The sequence below is a fragment of the Atractosteus spatula genome, chromosome 2 (assembly GCF_055471065.1).
Source record: "Atractosteus spatula isolate fAtrSpa1 chromosome 2, fAtrSpa1.hap1, whole genome shotgun sequence".
In the NCBI taxonomy this organism is placed as follows: domain Eukaryota; kingdom Metazoa; phylum Chordata; class Actinopteri; order Semionotiformes; family Lepisosteidae; genus Atractosteus; species Atractosteus spatula.
The window spans coordinates 32,353,229-32,369,091 of NC_142707.1; the positions used below are offsets into that span (position 1 = coordinate 32,353,229).

At 40.6% G+C, this 15,863-nt stretch overlaps 1 protein-coding gene across 1 annotated transcript in view; it reads left to right on the forward strand.

Annotated features, from left to right (window-relative positions):
• The window catches only part of LOC148839567 (nesprin-1-like), a 219,048-nt gene that overhangs the window by 169,962 nt on the left and 33,223 nt on the right, over positions 1-15,863 (forward strand). The window contains exons 114-127 of the mRNA XM_088908442.1: positions 552-722; positions 1,224-1,357; positions 1,906-2,110; positions 3,420-3,602; positions 4,592-4,738; positions 5,853-6,007; positions 6,477-6,624; positions 7,069-7,163; positions 7,861-8,095; positions 8,931-9,125; positions 11,062-11,187; positions 12,403-12,558; positions 14,139-14,297; positions 14,942-15,108. Of these exons, the coding sequence (XP_088764568.1) occupies positions 552-722; positions 1,224-1,357; positions 1,906-2,110; positions 3,420-3,602; positions 4,592-4,738; positions 5,853-6,007; positions 6,477-6,624; positions 7,069-7,163; positions 7,861-8,095; positions 8,931-9,125; positions 11,062-11,187; positions 12,403-12,558; positions 14,139-14,297; positions 14,942-15,108 (2,276 nt within the window). The remainder of the gene's footprint in view (positions 1-551; positions 723-1,223; positions 1,358-1,905; positions 2,111-3,419; positions 3,603-4,591; positions 4,739-5,852; positions 6,008-6,476; positions 6,625-7,068; positions 7,164-7,860; positions 8,096-8,930; positions 9,126-11,061; positions 11,188-12,402; positions 12,559-14,138; positions 14,298-14,941; positions 15,109-15,863) is intronic.

Genomic DNA, 15,863 nt, shown 5'->3' on the forward strand with positions numbered 1-15,863 from the left:
AAGATTTAAGTTAATTATCACCAGGACCATAACACAAAATCTGCTTTTTTCCCCAGTCAGTGACTCTTATTAATCACTCCTATTAATCACTCAACATTACTAAAATTTGTTTTATTAAAATTGAGTATTGATACTTAGTTTACAACTACGGCATTACGTGCATTAATAATATTATCTGTATACAGATATTTATTATGGACAGTTTATTTATCATTTACAAATGTATATATGTATGGGTTATCACATGTAGGTAGAGTTCGGACACATTCTTGAAGTGCAATTTAAATTTTTCCTTTAATGTCTGAAATGTATGTCGTGTTTTATCATGTTTTATGTGTCTATGTATATATGGTATGTCTGTATGTGTATAGTGTATGAGCAACTCACCAAGTAAAATTCCTTGTAAGTGAAAACTTACTTGGCCAATAAAGTGATCTACAGTATCTATCTAAAGTGATCTATATTTCAAATCGCATCAGAGAAAGGTGAGGGTGTGAAGTGTGTTATTCTGATGTTCAGAGAAGGTTCAATCTGTGTGCCTTGCATTGCAGATTGGACAGCTGAAGATCAGTTTGAAGTCAGTGCTGGACCAGTGGAACTTGTACAAGAAAGCCTCAGAGGAGATCCATGGCTACCTGATGGAGGGGAGGTACTCTGTGTCTCGGTTTCGCCTTCTCACTGGCTCTCTGGAGGCCGTCAAGGTTCAAGTGGAAAACCTCCAGGTAGAAAGAAAATCTAATTTGAGTTCCGTTTTCTTTCCATCTCTATTTACAGATTTCAGTCTTCTCTTATTCTTAATTCTCAGCCTCATTCTTAGTAGTGTTTATTCTTTTTCTATTTTTCAGTGTTTAATTGATCTCTATTTTGTCCTAAATCTACTCTCATTCTGGGTTTCAAACAAAAAAAATACATTGTTTTGTAGGCCCTCCAAACTTAGACATTGTACAGTCTTAGGATGGTGTCTCCAATTTCATGTTAACTACTATAAGTCCTTAGCTTATGCATGAATAATAGAATGATATCTACCACAGCATTTGTTGTATTTAATGTGATCCAAAAGTGTTCTTGTTTCTTAAAACTTATATTGTTCTAAATCTTCTAGACTCTCGAATGTAACTTAGTGGCATTCATAATACGTTTTTGTGCATACTTCTATAATGTAGTAGGTGTGGTATTCTCCAAGTTTGTGTTGAGCTATGCTGTTGTGTCTCTGCCTGCACTAGAATCTTCAGGAGGAGCTGGAAAAGCAGGAGAGCAGCCTGAGGAAATTTGGCTCTGTCACTCACCAGCTGCTGAAGGAGTGCCATCCATCTGTCGCAGACACTCTCAACAACTCTCTGAAGGATGTGAACATGAGGTAAACACCGAGCTCTAGGCCGCCTGCTTTTCAGGACACATGCTTTTAAAGTAGACTAGTACCAGGACACCAGCTGCTTACACTTATTAAGCCTTCTTGAGTAGTTTGACCTTATGACAATGGCAACTGGCATTTTTGTGCAGGCGTTCTTCACAAGTACCAGCCCCTTGGCGCTTTAGTGAAGAAACCAGAACATAACCTCTTATGTAGTCATAACCTGATTCATAAGTCCTCCTGTACACAGAAAATATAGATTTCAGACACTGTCTGAAAACTATGGTATAGGAATAGTTTACTATATATTTTGATAACCTGCAAAGAATTTACCAAACTGTCAGAAACACCTAACATCTTGAAGCCACATTACTGTGCAACCTTTGTGGATACCCTGTCTCAATATGACTTCCATTAGTCAAGTATTTGTAGCCCTTTCTACACTTGTACCGTATGTGGCTGTTTTGTACGTACAGCAAGAGGAAATATTAAATACACTGTATTGATATACTGCAAATGGAAAAATGACAAATGCTCCGACTGCATCCTGTCAGATGGAACTGCCTGCTGGAGGAGATCGCAGAGCAGCTGAAGGCCAGCAGGGCCTTGCTGCAGCTGTGGCAGAGGTACAAGGAGGTGTACGGCCAGTGCTCTTCAACTGTGCTCCGGCAGGAGGAGCACGCCAACGAGCTACTTAAAACGGCAACCAGCAAGGACATTGCTGATGAGGAAGTCTCCGCCTGGATTCAGGACTGCAGTGTAAGTTGAGTGGAGCACCAGTAAGAAGCTCAGCAGTTCAGCTCTGGGGGAATGTACTGTTCTTGTTGCAAGAGATAGAAGGAACAATCAGATCACCTAGTGCTTGGTACAGTAAAGCTTGCAATGGCTTTACTGTTTCAAGATGCTTTGCAGTTACCTCACTTAGTTTTCTGTATGCACATCTTCCCTGGATTCCCCATCTTACTGTATGATGGATACAGAAATAAATGCAGTATTCGCTTTGGGCAAGAAATTAGGTTATGTTTTGATATTTGTGGCCTTTAGTTTTGAAGCTATCCTTGGAATTCCAGTTTTGCTGAAGTGAATTCTTGATTATTTCAGACCATATTCTCTGCTAGACTGTGCTTCATATTTGGTCAGACTAATGTGCTCAAACGACTGCTGTCTTTTGAAATGAAAGCTGTTGTTGTCTTTCAATGAAAGATTTCATTCCTGTCCCACAGTACTTTCAAATCTACATCTCTGCACAAAGAACAGAGGTTCTGAGACACAGTCAGATGGTTTCTTGTTCAGTGGTGCAGTCCAGGATACGCTGGCAGCAAAGGATGTGCCTCAAACAATCCAGCCTTTTCATCTCTGCCTTTCTCCACTTATGCACTTGCTGTTCATTCTTATTGGCAATTTGTTTTCTCTGCAGAAATGTGCATATTGGTCATATTTGTCACTGAAGGCAATGAAATATAATAATAATATTAATAATAATAGGGTGATCATTACACAAAACATGTTGCTTTAGGCCTTGTTGCAAAATGACATAAACTGAAATGTTTGCTATAATTATTTAGACATTTATCAAATGCAGCTAGCAGCACAATAACTGTAACCCCATATTGAATAATTACCATGATAACGTAAACCATTGAGCAATGCACAACGTTATTAATGGAATCTATCTTAAACAGGACATTACATCTCTATTCTCTATTAGAAGTGTAAATGAACCAGATCAGCTCATTTGTCACACTTTAGGATCAGAAATGGTGTCATACTGTAGAGTGCAGAGTACTATTGGTAAACATTTCATGTGTAGTTTAATGTAAATATTTGACGTATCATTAATAGAATGGAGGTAGGTATTACAGTACACAGGGTAAACTGGGCAAGTGTAAGGTATTTTGAAACTGTCTGGCTAAGGAATGGTGAACAAAATCAGTGTGTTTGAAAAATGTCTTGTAATTGAGAAATACAGTAGTTTTCTATAACTCTGCAGTAGCTGGAGTACACCATGTCTAAACTTCCTTTGCCTTGTGTAAGCGGTAACGGCCTGCTCTGCTTGCTCCTGTGGCAGGATGTGCTACATGCTCAGAAATCAGTCCAGGACTCCCTGCTGCTCCTCCACGAGCTGGGAGAGAGGCTGAAGCAGCAGGTGGACACCTCAGCTGTGGCCGCTATTCATTCTGACCATCTCTCCCTGTCACAACGCCTGGATGTGGTAGAGCACGCCCTCTCCAGGCAACAGGGAGTACTGCAGGTAAGACTGGCAATACAGAGACAGTAAAGCAGTTTCCTGTAGCTGAAATAGACCGGTTAAAAGGTTGGTTTGGAAATATTCTTCTTGTGCCACAAAGGAACTGCAGGGAGTGATCTTTCGCATACTGCTTTGCTTAAAACATTTTTGCTGTTACTCAAGGAATTAGAATTTTACTAAATAAAAATGCAGATGTTATAAGCTGGGTGGCATGGTGGTGCAGTGGTTAGCATTGCTGCCTTGCAGCACTGGGGTCCTAGGTTCTATTCTGGACCTGGGGAGCTGTCTGTGTGGAGTTTATATGCTCCCCTGGGTTCTTGTGGGTTTCCTCCCACAGTCTAAAGACATACTGGTAGGTTAATTGGCTTATGGAAAAATTGCCCATAGTGTGAGTGTGTGTTTGTGTGTGTGTGTCCTGTGATGGACTAGGGTCTGTCCAGGGTGTATCCTGCCTTGCACCTGTTGTTTGCTGGGATAGGCTCTGACTCCCCCTGTGAGCTTGTGTTGAATGGTGTGTTTAGAAAATGGAAGAATGAACTCCCTAAGCTGATACTTCATAAATCAAAATTCAGTTTTAAAAAAATGGTCAAATCTTGTTGAGTTCTGGTTGAGTTCACTATTTTTATAATACGGTGCTGTTTTCTTAATATATTGACCATAGCAAAGACTTAAGAACAAATGTGCTTAGTTATACTACTTTGTAAATTGCACATTCTACACACAGAATTTGAATTAGTAGTACCAGGGTTCCAAAAATATTTGTCATTTCTGATAATTCAAAGAAAAAATGTCTAATAGTCCACAGGTTACAGTAACTATCATATTTTGAATTCTTCCTTCTGTTCATCAAAATAACAGAATATCAAATCGAGAAGGAACTACTGTTATTGTAATAATACTACATCTAATCATCAATAATACTAGATTTCGTACTTAAAAGGGTAGGGGAAATGTCTAGAATGGAGTGCTAGCATGCTTTTGGCATTTTCCAGGCTGGCGTTCAGGACTATGAGAGTTTCAGCAGCCAGCTGGCCAACCTGGAGGGCTGGATCCTAGAGGCTGAGGAAATTCTGAAAGGACAGGATCCCAACCGCTCTTCTGACCTCTGCTTGATTCAGAACAGGATGGAGGAGCTCAAGGTAAAGGGCTGCACTGAACTGCTGAGTTGGATGGTTTCAAGTATCTTGAAACAAATCCTAAAAATATACATGTACTCTATAAACTAACACTGTAAATATATACTTAATACAAAATTTTATCAGGTATGTCCGCAAACAAATAAGAAACTGACATATATATATATATTGTTGGTTGGTTGTTGGTGCAAGCATGATATCAGTTTAATTATCAGGAATTATCTCATGTGCTGGAAAGCAGCACTTGTATTTCAGGATATCCCTAGATATTTACTGAGCAAGACATGCCAGAAGAAGGTAAATTGGTTGATAAGGGCATGCCCTCACCACAAATTGGATCCACTGACTGTATAAACAGGCGGTGAGATTGGATAAAAGGGGCACACCTGTATGTTGACCCAAAACCATTAGTGAAGGAAAACTACTGATACAGTACGAGAGGGAGGTTATATGAAAGGTGCTCAAAAGGGCTTATATGAAAGAGGAATAGCTGAAATCAGAACAACACATTTCTGGATATGAAAAGACTCTCTTTGATTAATTTTAATTTTTTAAGGAACATTTACAGTATTTCAATTTGTTACTTTCTTCATCTCACCTTCATTCTTAATTAGTGAGAGAGAATATCAGTAACCATAGAAAGAGATTAAGATCACTTATTTGTTGAAAGATGTACAGTTTTAGGTCTCCAAAGCCCTGCTATTAAATAGGCACCCCTGGCACAGATAATACAGCTATGATAAAACACAGGTGCAAAGTGGAGCAGACTTTTGGCTATTTGGGCTTATCAGGTCACCTACTGTGTTTTTATGTTTTGGTTGTGTGCATTGAAGATTGCTTGAAATGCAGATTTTTATGATTATAACTGGCAGTAGATTTAATCTCTTCTAGAAAGATGAGCAAATTATTAAAAAGAAAACAGTTCTTTCTGCAATGTACTGAACTGCATGTGATATCACTGCTCTCTAATACTGGCCCTGTGAAAAGAAACAATGTCTGATAAAGTTTTTGAGGCTCAAGGAGTAGCCGAATTGAATATTTTAGATTGTGTTATAGTTTAATGAGGATGCCTTCAGTATGATTCTGTGACTGACCAAGGCCGTTCGGTGTCATTCAGAGGCAGATGCTGAAGTTTAGCAGCATGGCTCCTGACCTGGAGCGTCTGAATGAGCTGGGTTACAGGCTGCCCCTTAATGACAAGGAGATCAAACGCATGCAGAACCTGAACAGAACCTGGTCAATGACTTCAGCCCAGACCACTGAAAGATTCAGGTATGCAGTGCATTGAGAAATATTCAAATACTTAAGAGTTCAAGAGAACTACTGTACTGTATATGCAATGGAAAATGCTTTTTTTAGCCTAGTAAAAGTGAAATGAATCATAGACAGCTACAACACTTTAGTGAAATACAAGAAATATTTGCCAATACTTTAATTTTGTAAGGTATTATGCGATGTAAAAAATAAATGTTATTAGATTTTTTCTGTTGGGCTTGGCCTTTGCTGACTTAGAGAATGTTTCTTGAATTCAGCAAAGGCAGAGCCCAACAGGGTTGGCAGAGCTCCTACTAAAAGTCAGAATAAGCATGGATCTTTTTTTCCTCTGAGTACCTATAGAATATTATCCTAAATACTATACCATATACTAGTGTTATTCTTGTTATCCTGTTTTCTTCCTTGTCAATAAGGAATACCATTTTTTTAACCTGTGGAGCTGTAATTTGTGCTTCTCTCCCTGAAGCAAACTGCAAGCTTTCCTGCTGCAGCACCAGACTTTCCTGGAGAAATGTGAGACCTGGATGGAGTTCCTGGTGCAGACTGAGGAGAAGCTGGCTGTAGACATCTCTGGAAATTACCAGAGCCTGCTGGAGCAACAGAGGGCACACGAGGTAAGAGAGCCGTGTTGTCACGGCTGGGAAATCACAGGAGCCAAAGACTGCTGTCTCTACAGTGTAGATGTTCCGCTGGACACTATTTTTACAGTGCTTGAAACCAGTGCTTACATTAAAAAATGTCCACAGTAATCAAAAAAAAAGGGAGGCATGATGTTCTGTTTTTGCAGGGAACACAGCAATTTTTCTGACGATCGGGTTAAGAATTTTAGCACTGTTTTGAGACAAAAATTAAACAGTACTGAAAGAACTCCAATGAACTGTACAAACAAAAAGTGATTTAAAGTTCAATAGAATTGAACATTGCGGATTGCAGTTTTGTATTTACCATGTACTTCTTATCCACACAATTATAGTGTGCTTTACTGGTACTGAAATTGCGATAAAGTTGGTCTTTATTATCTTTCTGGCTGATTGAGAGTTTGTGTTTGTGCTGTACAGCTGTTCCAGGCAGAGATGTTTAGCCGCCAGCAGATCCTGCACTCCATTATCAGTGACGGACAGAGGCTCCTGGAACAGGGACAGGTGGACGACAGGTACACATGAGGCTGCAGCCGATGGGGAATTTGAAATCAAAAGGCAAAAGAGCTGCTCTGCTTGTAAACAAGAAACAGGAAACACCCTCGTGACAGGCCAACCTCTAATCCGGCGAGTTATGAGCCCTGAGTACATGGAACGCCAAGATATTTGTGCTAGGATAATTGATGTAACAAAAAAATAAACTTGTATGTACAGCAAAGCTCTATCTAAATTAACCAACAATCAACCTTAAATCCTTTTACGTACTAAACTACTCTAAAATAAGCCCATTTGCGATTGTGGCTGTCAGCCGTCCACCAGCACCAGTTAAGTAATTAATCAACGAATGCACCACATGTGAACCTACAGTATTTACACACAACCTTTTGTAGCAGGTCAGCTGAGACTACTCCCTACATTGGTAGTAGTTCTTCCTTTATCTTATTTACTCTACCTTCTTTCTACCTTATTGCTATAGCCCTGTATATATATATATTTTGACACTTCCCTGAAAGTGATCAATTGCAAATTGCATTTGAAAATGAGAAATGTTAGAATTAGGAAACATCTTACTTCTGTTTTAAACAGACTGCGTGTTCTACTGCATTATTAAGACCGCAGTATTTGTCATTTCTATTGCTTAAATGCTCTGCAGTGGGTCTCTGTTGTGGGTGTGGGGGCTGACCATCTCTCATTCTGACACCATCCCCCCAGGGATGAGTTCAACTTGAAGCTGGCGCTGCTCAGTAACCAGTGGCAGGGAGTGATCCGCCGGGCCCAGCAGAGGAGGGGCATTATTGATAGCCTGGTCCGGCAGTGGCAGCGCTACAGGGAGATGGCAGAGAAACTGCGGAAGTGGCTGGTCGAAGTGTCCCAGCAGGCCGAGAGCCGGCAGGAGGGAACAGCAGTGCCTCTCCAGCAGGCCAGAGCCATGCTGGACCAAGTTCAGGTACACAGTGCTGCAGTGACGCAAAGACATGGGCAAAAATATGAAACAATCTATTGTTAAAGAAATACAAAAATCCTTCTTACCAGCTTGGGTTTTTTAATCCTTCCTTTGTTTTAAATTTGAACTTGAACATATTATGTATACAGTCGTGGTTGAGTGCCGTCGAGTCGGTATTGACTCATGGCAACCCTATGGACAGTTCCATCATCACTATCCATAGAGTTTTAAGATACAGAAGTAGATTGCCAGGCCTTTCTTGCACACAGATACAGTACCACCAACACTGCCCCCCCATACTGGTGCTGCCCAGTAATGGGTTATTAGAAAACCTTGCGCCCGACATGGGACACGACCCCACTACCCTGAGATTGAGTCTCATGCTCTGCCAACAGGGCTAGTCGAGACTATGTATACAGTACTAGGTAGTTATTGCAAAACCCTTTTGTCCAGCATTGTCTTATTATTGTATTATAATACATCTCAGTATGATAGTTTGATGAAGCTCCCATCCTGACACTATCACAAAGCGTAAGTACTTTTTATAAATGAATAGATAAAAACTCAAGTGATTGCCAACAACAATTTGAATTTGAATTTGTTTAACTGTTGAGCAGAAATGGACTGACTCGCAGGCATTAAAACACTTAACCATTAAGAAATCCAAAATCAATGCCGTGTAACCCAGTGCCAAAATAATGAGATGTTTGAGGCTTCCCATAGCTTGACATGCAGGCAAACAGGCCGAGTGGGGGCCCCGGGTTTGGTAACCAGCACAGACTAGAGTGGGGATATCCTCAGAAGGGTCTTCCTCCTGCTGATGACCCTTCCCTTGCAGCTGAAGGAAAAGGTGCTCCAGCGCCAGCAGGGCAGCTACATCTTGACAGTGGAGGCCGGACGGCAGCTCCTCCTGTCTGCAGACAGCAAGGCCGAGGCTGCGCTGCACACGGAGCTCACTGAGATTCAAGAGCGCTGGAAGATGGCCAACATCCGGCTGGATGAGCAGAAGAGGGAACTGGCCACACTGCTCAAGGTAACTCTACTCAGCAGAAAGCTCTTCGGCACGCAGAGGCTTTCTTCTGAATGTACCCAGCTGATGTGGTTTATGAATCATCATATCATTGAATGTTATTTGAGGGGAAGGGGTCCACTTATTGACAAAGAAATTGTTTTCTTTGAATATATTCTGCATTTATGGAATACTACAGTGTAGCAGGTCCAGGATAGGTTCATTCTTATGAACTGCTTTCAAATGAGAATACTACTGTTGAAATATGTTGTACATAAGGAGGAGAATTAGTTGTCAATGGCAATAATGGTTATGATATTAAAATCCAATGGGCTGAATAGTGATGCTGTTCTGTAATTTATGTGTCTTTGCATCTGTACTGTTTGTGTCTAACAACAATTTCTGCACAGTTCTCTCAGTGATTTATTTGTTTTTCTTTCCTGTGGCTTCTGTTGAGTGAGTCAGTCTCTTAACATGGGGAAATTTATGGGTCATTTGTTTATCAAGAGCTAAATCTGGCTGCTAAATCGCAAGGAGAAGAATGGAGGTGCCATTTGCACAAAGACCTGAAAAACCTAGAGTGTCCAAAGTAGTGCCGGCAAAGAGCCAGGATGCGCTGTTGCTCTCGGGGACCACATACTTTTAAAATTGAAGGAGACTAACGTGTCAAAACGGGGGCATGCTAAAGCAATCTGCTGTTTTTTAAAAGGAACTGTATACCAATATGCTGAACAGATAATCGTGTTTGGTTGTTTTTTGGTTTTGGTTATATATATATTTATTTCATAATACTCTGTGACTGATAGGAATGACAAATGACTAGCACATAATGACTAAATTGATGATTGATGACCAATGATTTTCAAAAGATAACCAGTCCAGTTTCCAAGTGGATGTTTATTTTACAAAGGCATGGCATACTGGCATGACAAAGTTGATCATATCATTACAAGAATCTATTGTACATGCCAAATATATTTCTACTAAATGATGTATAAGGTGCATACTGTATGTCATTCCGGCTGCTCTCTAACAGTCAATGCCCCCCCCCCCCCCAACACACACACACACCACCTGCCCACCACACAAGTTTTCTGAATGAACCAATGTTAAAGCTGAGATTTCTGTTCTCCACCTACTTGCCTTCCACTCTGATGCTCTGGAATAAGAACACCTTGTGACCTTGTGTTACAAGATACCATTTCTTATAGGAAGCAAGAATTTAAGAACTTTACATATACAGTATATTGTCATGCATACTATTAAGATATCACACATTTAGAAGCAGTGAAAAAAGTGCTTGCAAGTTAAGTCCTGAATTTATGGGAGAATCTCATTAAGTTGCATGTATTTAGACAGTGCAGTGAAGTGCATTAAGGCTCTCCTCCTTTCAGCTTCTCAGTCTCTCAGTCAAGGCAATGTTAAACTGCTAGAAATAGAAAAAGATCAAGCATGCAGCACTAAAATCGAGCTCACACTGGCTGCAACTAATGGTAGATGTGTCAGACGTAGCTATGGAATGCTGTTAAAAATAACAGTTGGTCAGGGACTAAACAAAATTATACAAGAGTGGAAGTGTTTGGCTGTGAAAAAACAACAGTTCTTGCAAAAACTGTGATTAATGTAACCTTTTCCTCCAAGAAACAGTCTACTGTGTTTTAAATACAAGGAGACGGCTTCAATTTAGCTCTGTGTGCATTTTACCCTAGGAGCAAACTCCAAAGAGCGCTGTATTATGCTGCTGGATCCCTGCTTAAGTATTTATTGCTTGATCCTGCATTTTCTGTCTCAGCTACCTTTTAGGACAGCAGAGTCAGCACTGGATACTCAGGAGCTAGTTGTCTGGGAAATTAACAGCTCCGAATGCCACTGCAGGATTTCCAGTTTGCTCCTTTCTGAGCCGGTGGTTTGTTCCCTTGTCGCGGTCTGACTGGACGTGTCTGTGCTGCTGTGTTTTCAGGACTGGGAGAGGTGTGAGAAAGGGATCGGGGGCTCCCTGGAGAAGCTCCGAGCCTTCAAGAAGAAACTCTCCCAGCCTCTGCCTGACCACCACGATGAGCTGCACACGGAACAGATCCGTTGCAAGGTAACCCTGGCCTGAGCTCACAGAGGTTTCAGCTCAGCTTTTCACACAGGAAAACACTGGTGTCCCATAGACTTACTGGAGTACTGTAAGTAAACCAGCTTTTTAGTATATCATAGTATTACAGGGACACTCCTAACCCAAAGTTCTGTTTACTGTATATTTTGTAGTATATACAATACACAGATGAATATTTTAATAATAGTGTATGTAGAGCAGTGCAGTATTGTTATCACTATGTTTCTTTTCTCTTGCCATATTAAACTAATCAAGGAATGATATTTATGGCATAACATTTTGCTTCAGAAATCTAATTGTAAAGCAACCTGCAGAACTCACTCTGATAGTTATGTACTGAATAAAAAACCCTGTAAAAAATCAATGGAGATGAATATTATCTACATTAAACTATTTAGAAATGTTATTACTGTATGACACCGTATCCTTACACTGTCACATGTACTAATTTTTGTTATAGATTTGCTGGTGTTAGCATGCAGTTTAAATAGCTACAGTATGTAGTGTAGACCTATATTGAAACAAGTTTCCGATTTTAAGGTTTTATCAGCACTAAAAATAAGCAAATGTCTCCAAACTGGAAATGATCTTCCATCATAATCTAAAACTATACAGTATGTCTTTCAGCACTGTCTATATTTTAAGAAAAATCTAATCAGGCTTCTAAATCTACCCAGAATAAATAAAAAAATAACTTCATGGGATGATTTTAAGACAAGAGCTTTCTTGTTACACAGGTTGCCCAGGGGAAAATTATATAATAGTCATGTAGAAATGGCAAATATAAATAGCAAAATACAGATGGATTGTAGTCAACTTCCAACACTGCTGCAGAAACTGGAGGCTTTGCTCATACATTCTGTTAAAAATAAGCCTGGCAGCAGCAAACCTTTACTGGTTCACGTCACCTTTTCTTTTGGATTTGAATGGCAACCAAGTTGAAGATTCTCGCTTCATCGTTTTATGGCCATGATTGGTTTTGCATCCGACTTGTAAACCACTGTGTGGATTTTCATCGAAAAAAGAAAACAAGTTAATTGCTCGTCTGCTTGCGTTGTGGAAGGCACTGAAATAGACAAGGTTTTCTAAGAAATTAGCCCCCATTCTGCATACACAGCATGTTCTGGTTATAGTATTTCACTGTACTTTAGCACCAGCCTGTTGCTGACTCTGTGTTCCCCTTGTCTCCCCTGTGTCCAGGAGTTAGAGAACACCTTTGACGGGTGGACCGAGGACCTTGCTCACCTGTGTCTGCTGAAGGAGTCCCTCTCAAGCTACATCAGTGCCGATGACCTGTCAGTGCTGCAGGAGCGCATTGAGTTGCTGCACCGGCAGTGGGAGGAGCTGTGCCATCAGGTACTGTACCTCTGGGGCAGGGCTGTCGTCAGTGACGCATATGTCAACTCCACTACAGCTATTCTGCATACTATTGTAAAAAAAAAAGGCTTTCAAAAATGATAAGTAATTTAAAAAAATCACAGAGTCAAGATTACTTTAGGGTGGCACAGTGGTGCAGTAGTTAGCATTGCTACCTCGTGGTGCTGGGGCCCTGGCTTCAGTTTCTGTGGTGCTATTTGCATGGAGTTTGCATGTTCTCCCCGTGCTCACTTGGGTTACATCCCACAGTCCAAAGACATTCTGGTAGGTTAACTGGCTTCTGGGAAAATTGGCCCTGGTGTGAGTTGGCGCATGTTTTTATCTATTTGAGCACTGCAATGGTTCGGCGTCCCATCCAGGGTGTGTTCTATGTTGTGTTGATTCCTTACCGATAGGCACTCCCACAACTCTGTACCGGGTAAAGCAGTTAGGAAATGGATATATGGAAGATTACTTTAATCTTTTTGCTGTGTCCAGATCAGACACAAATTTCTAATCCTGCTTTAGCTGGGGTGCCACTTTGAAAGTAACAACCTTTCCGAGCACACAAAACATGCAGACTGTAGTACTAGAGCATTGCCACTAGTGTTTTAGTGTTCACAGTGACTTACGAGTAGAGGAAGGGAAGAAGGAGTGCTTTCAGATCTTTTACAATTTAAAGATGATAAATGTTATGGGAAACTATTTTGAATTAAGTACAATTTGGGGATTATGGTTAAACTGAGCTTTGTTATTTAAGATACAAAGCCTACAGCTAAAGGGGGGCTGGTTGAATTCATTTGGAAACAAACTTAAAAAACATTAACAGGTTGAAGCACAATTAGGCCAGCTGCCTTTCTGGATAAATCGCATACTGTATATATTGTGTGTGTATATATATATAGTATAAATAAGCTGGAAAGGTTGCTTTGCAAAGATATCAAGCAGTGTGCCCTGATCCATCCAGGGTGTATTTTGATACGTATGTATGTAGAGCAGGGAGAAAACGAAAAAACTCTATGCAAAAAGATAAGACTTTATGAAGGTTTTAGAAACTCAGCTCTTTCAGTTTGCTGCTTCCGGTGTGTTATGAGTGATCAAGCCACAGGAAGCTAGCAGCTGCTTTAGTTAAATGAGAAAAAAAAGACATGGTGGAGAAGAATCGGAGCAAAAGGTAAGATTTAACTTTTTTATTCCGTAATACTGATGAAAGTACATTATAGGAAGATAAAACTGCAGTAAATCTGCATGTCAAACATTTTTTTCTTAGATTTAAAAAGCATAAGATGATAACCTAAATATTCATATATAGCAGCTATATGTGAGAATGTGAGAATTCAATATTTAAAGCTGTGTGTCATGCATTACCAAGCTGTAAAGTGTACTGTATATCTTTTTTTAGTTATTTAGCATCATACCAGAAAAGGGGAAAAAAAACAACTGATTATACAGTTTATACAGAGCAGTTCTTTTCCCGTCTCATCTCATGGTGAGTGCAGTCGAAACCTGTGGCCAGGCCGCTGAGGCCTTGTCGGTGCTGCTGCGCGCGATCTGATGCAGCTCCGTCTCCTCTCCCGCAGCTTGCGCTACGCCGGCAGCAGGTGAGTGACAAGCTGAACGAGTGGGCGGTGTTCAACGAGAAGAACAAGGAGCTGTGCGAGTGGCTGACTCAGATGGAGAGCAAAGTCTCTCAAAATGGAGACATCAGCATCGAGGAGATGATTGAAAAACTCAGAAAGGTAAACAATTACCAAGCATAGAGTCTGACTTGCATAGTGGTCCTGTGTGCGATCGACACACGCTGTTGGGAGTTTAGATACCCTAGGTACCTTAGTGTTAGTCAGTAATATTGATTGTCTGGCCTGTATTTGTGTTGGTCAGCCCACAACTTGGTTAGATATCAGAAATCTTCCCTACAGTTTCTCCTCTTGGGCTGAGTGATGTATATTGTTCTTTGTCAGGGAATTGTTGAAAGAGTTGTTTTAAAACTGTAAAATATGGAGCAACTGTGGCATGAAGTAAATCTGGTAGTGAATGGATCATGATTAGAAACCACAGAGGACAGTTGTTCATTATCTGTTTGTCAGATTGCCCTGTTCAGCCTTTTCAATTTCAACACTTTTATTTCAGCCATAAGTTAGGATTGATTATTCAAAACTGTTTTTAAAATAATACCATAATTATCTCCTAATACATTTCTCGTATTGTGAAATGCTTTTCATATTGAATTGAAGATTCTTCTATTGCTTGTTACAATACTTCATCATAGCAGAGGATCTCAGCCATCATCTCTTACAGTGACTTCTGGGCTGATCTGGGTTTTAACTGATCTCTGTGACCAGCTGGCCATCTCTTTCCAACCTTTGCTTTCTGTTTTTTGCAGGACTACCAGGAGGAAATCTCTGTAGCCCAAGAAAACAAGACCCAGCTTCATCTGATGGGCGAGCGACTTGCCAAGGCCAGTCATGAGAGCAAAGCATCAGAGATCGAGTACAAGCTCAGCAAAGTCAATGAACGCTGGCAGCACCTTCTGGACCTCATTGGAGCAAGGTGAGAATCTGAGCTTTTCAAACTTATCAAACTTAATGTTGTGCACACCCCACCAGTGCTCATGAGAGTCTGCTTAGGTTAATCCACAATTAATTAGTATCAGGTCACAAATGTTAAGCATTGACAGTGTTTGTGGACAGTGCTGTTTGTGGACTACAGCATTACCAACTGTGTGGTATGGCAGCACCTCTTCTCGAGAAAGAAAGGCACTGCAGAGAATGGTCGATATGGCCCAGAAGATCATCGCCTGTGGTCTCACATAGATTAAGCAGCTCTATGAGGACCACTGCCGTGGTAGAATTCTCGCCATCACAGAGGACAGTCACCACCCTGGGCATGAGGTCTTCACCCCACTGCCCTCAGGCAAGAAATACAAGAGCATACGGACACTTACCACTAGATTCTTCAATAACTTATATCCACAAGCAGTGCGATTGGCGAACACATTTAGCCATGCCCCTCAGACCACACCTACACCATCTACCTCATTATGATTTCTTATTTATTGCACATCTCCAGTCATTGTTTACACGTCTGCATTGTTTACATTCAAACTGTTTACTTGTTTACTTGTACATTGTCTACTGTTTGTACATTGTCGTGATGCACTGTCTGCACTTTGTGTTTTTACACTTGTTTTAACAATTGAGAGACTTTAAGTAAGAATTCCAATGGCAATAAAGTTCAAGTTCAAGTGTTGGACAATGAGAATGGTGGACATTAAGTCTGCTATACTCACTTGCTACAGTTCTGCT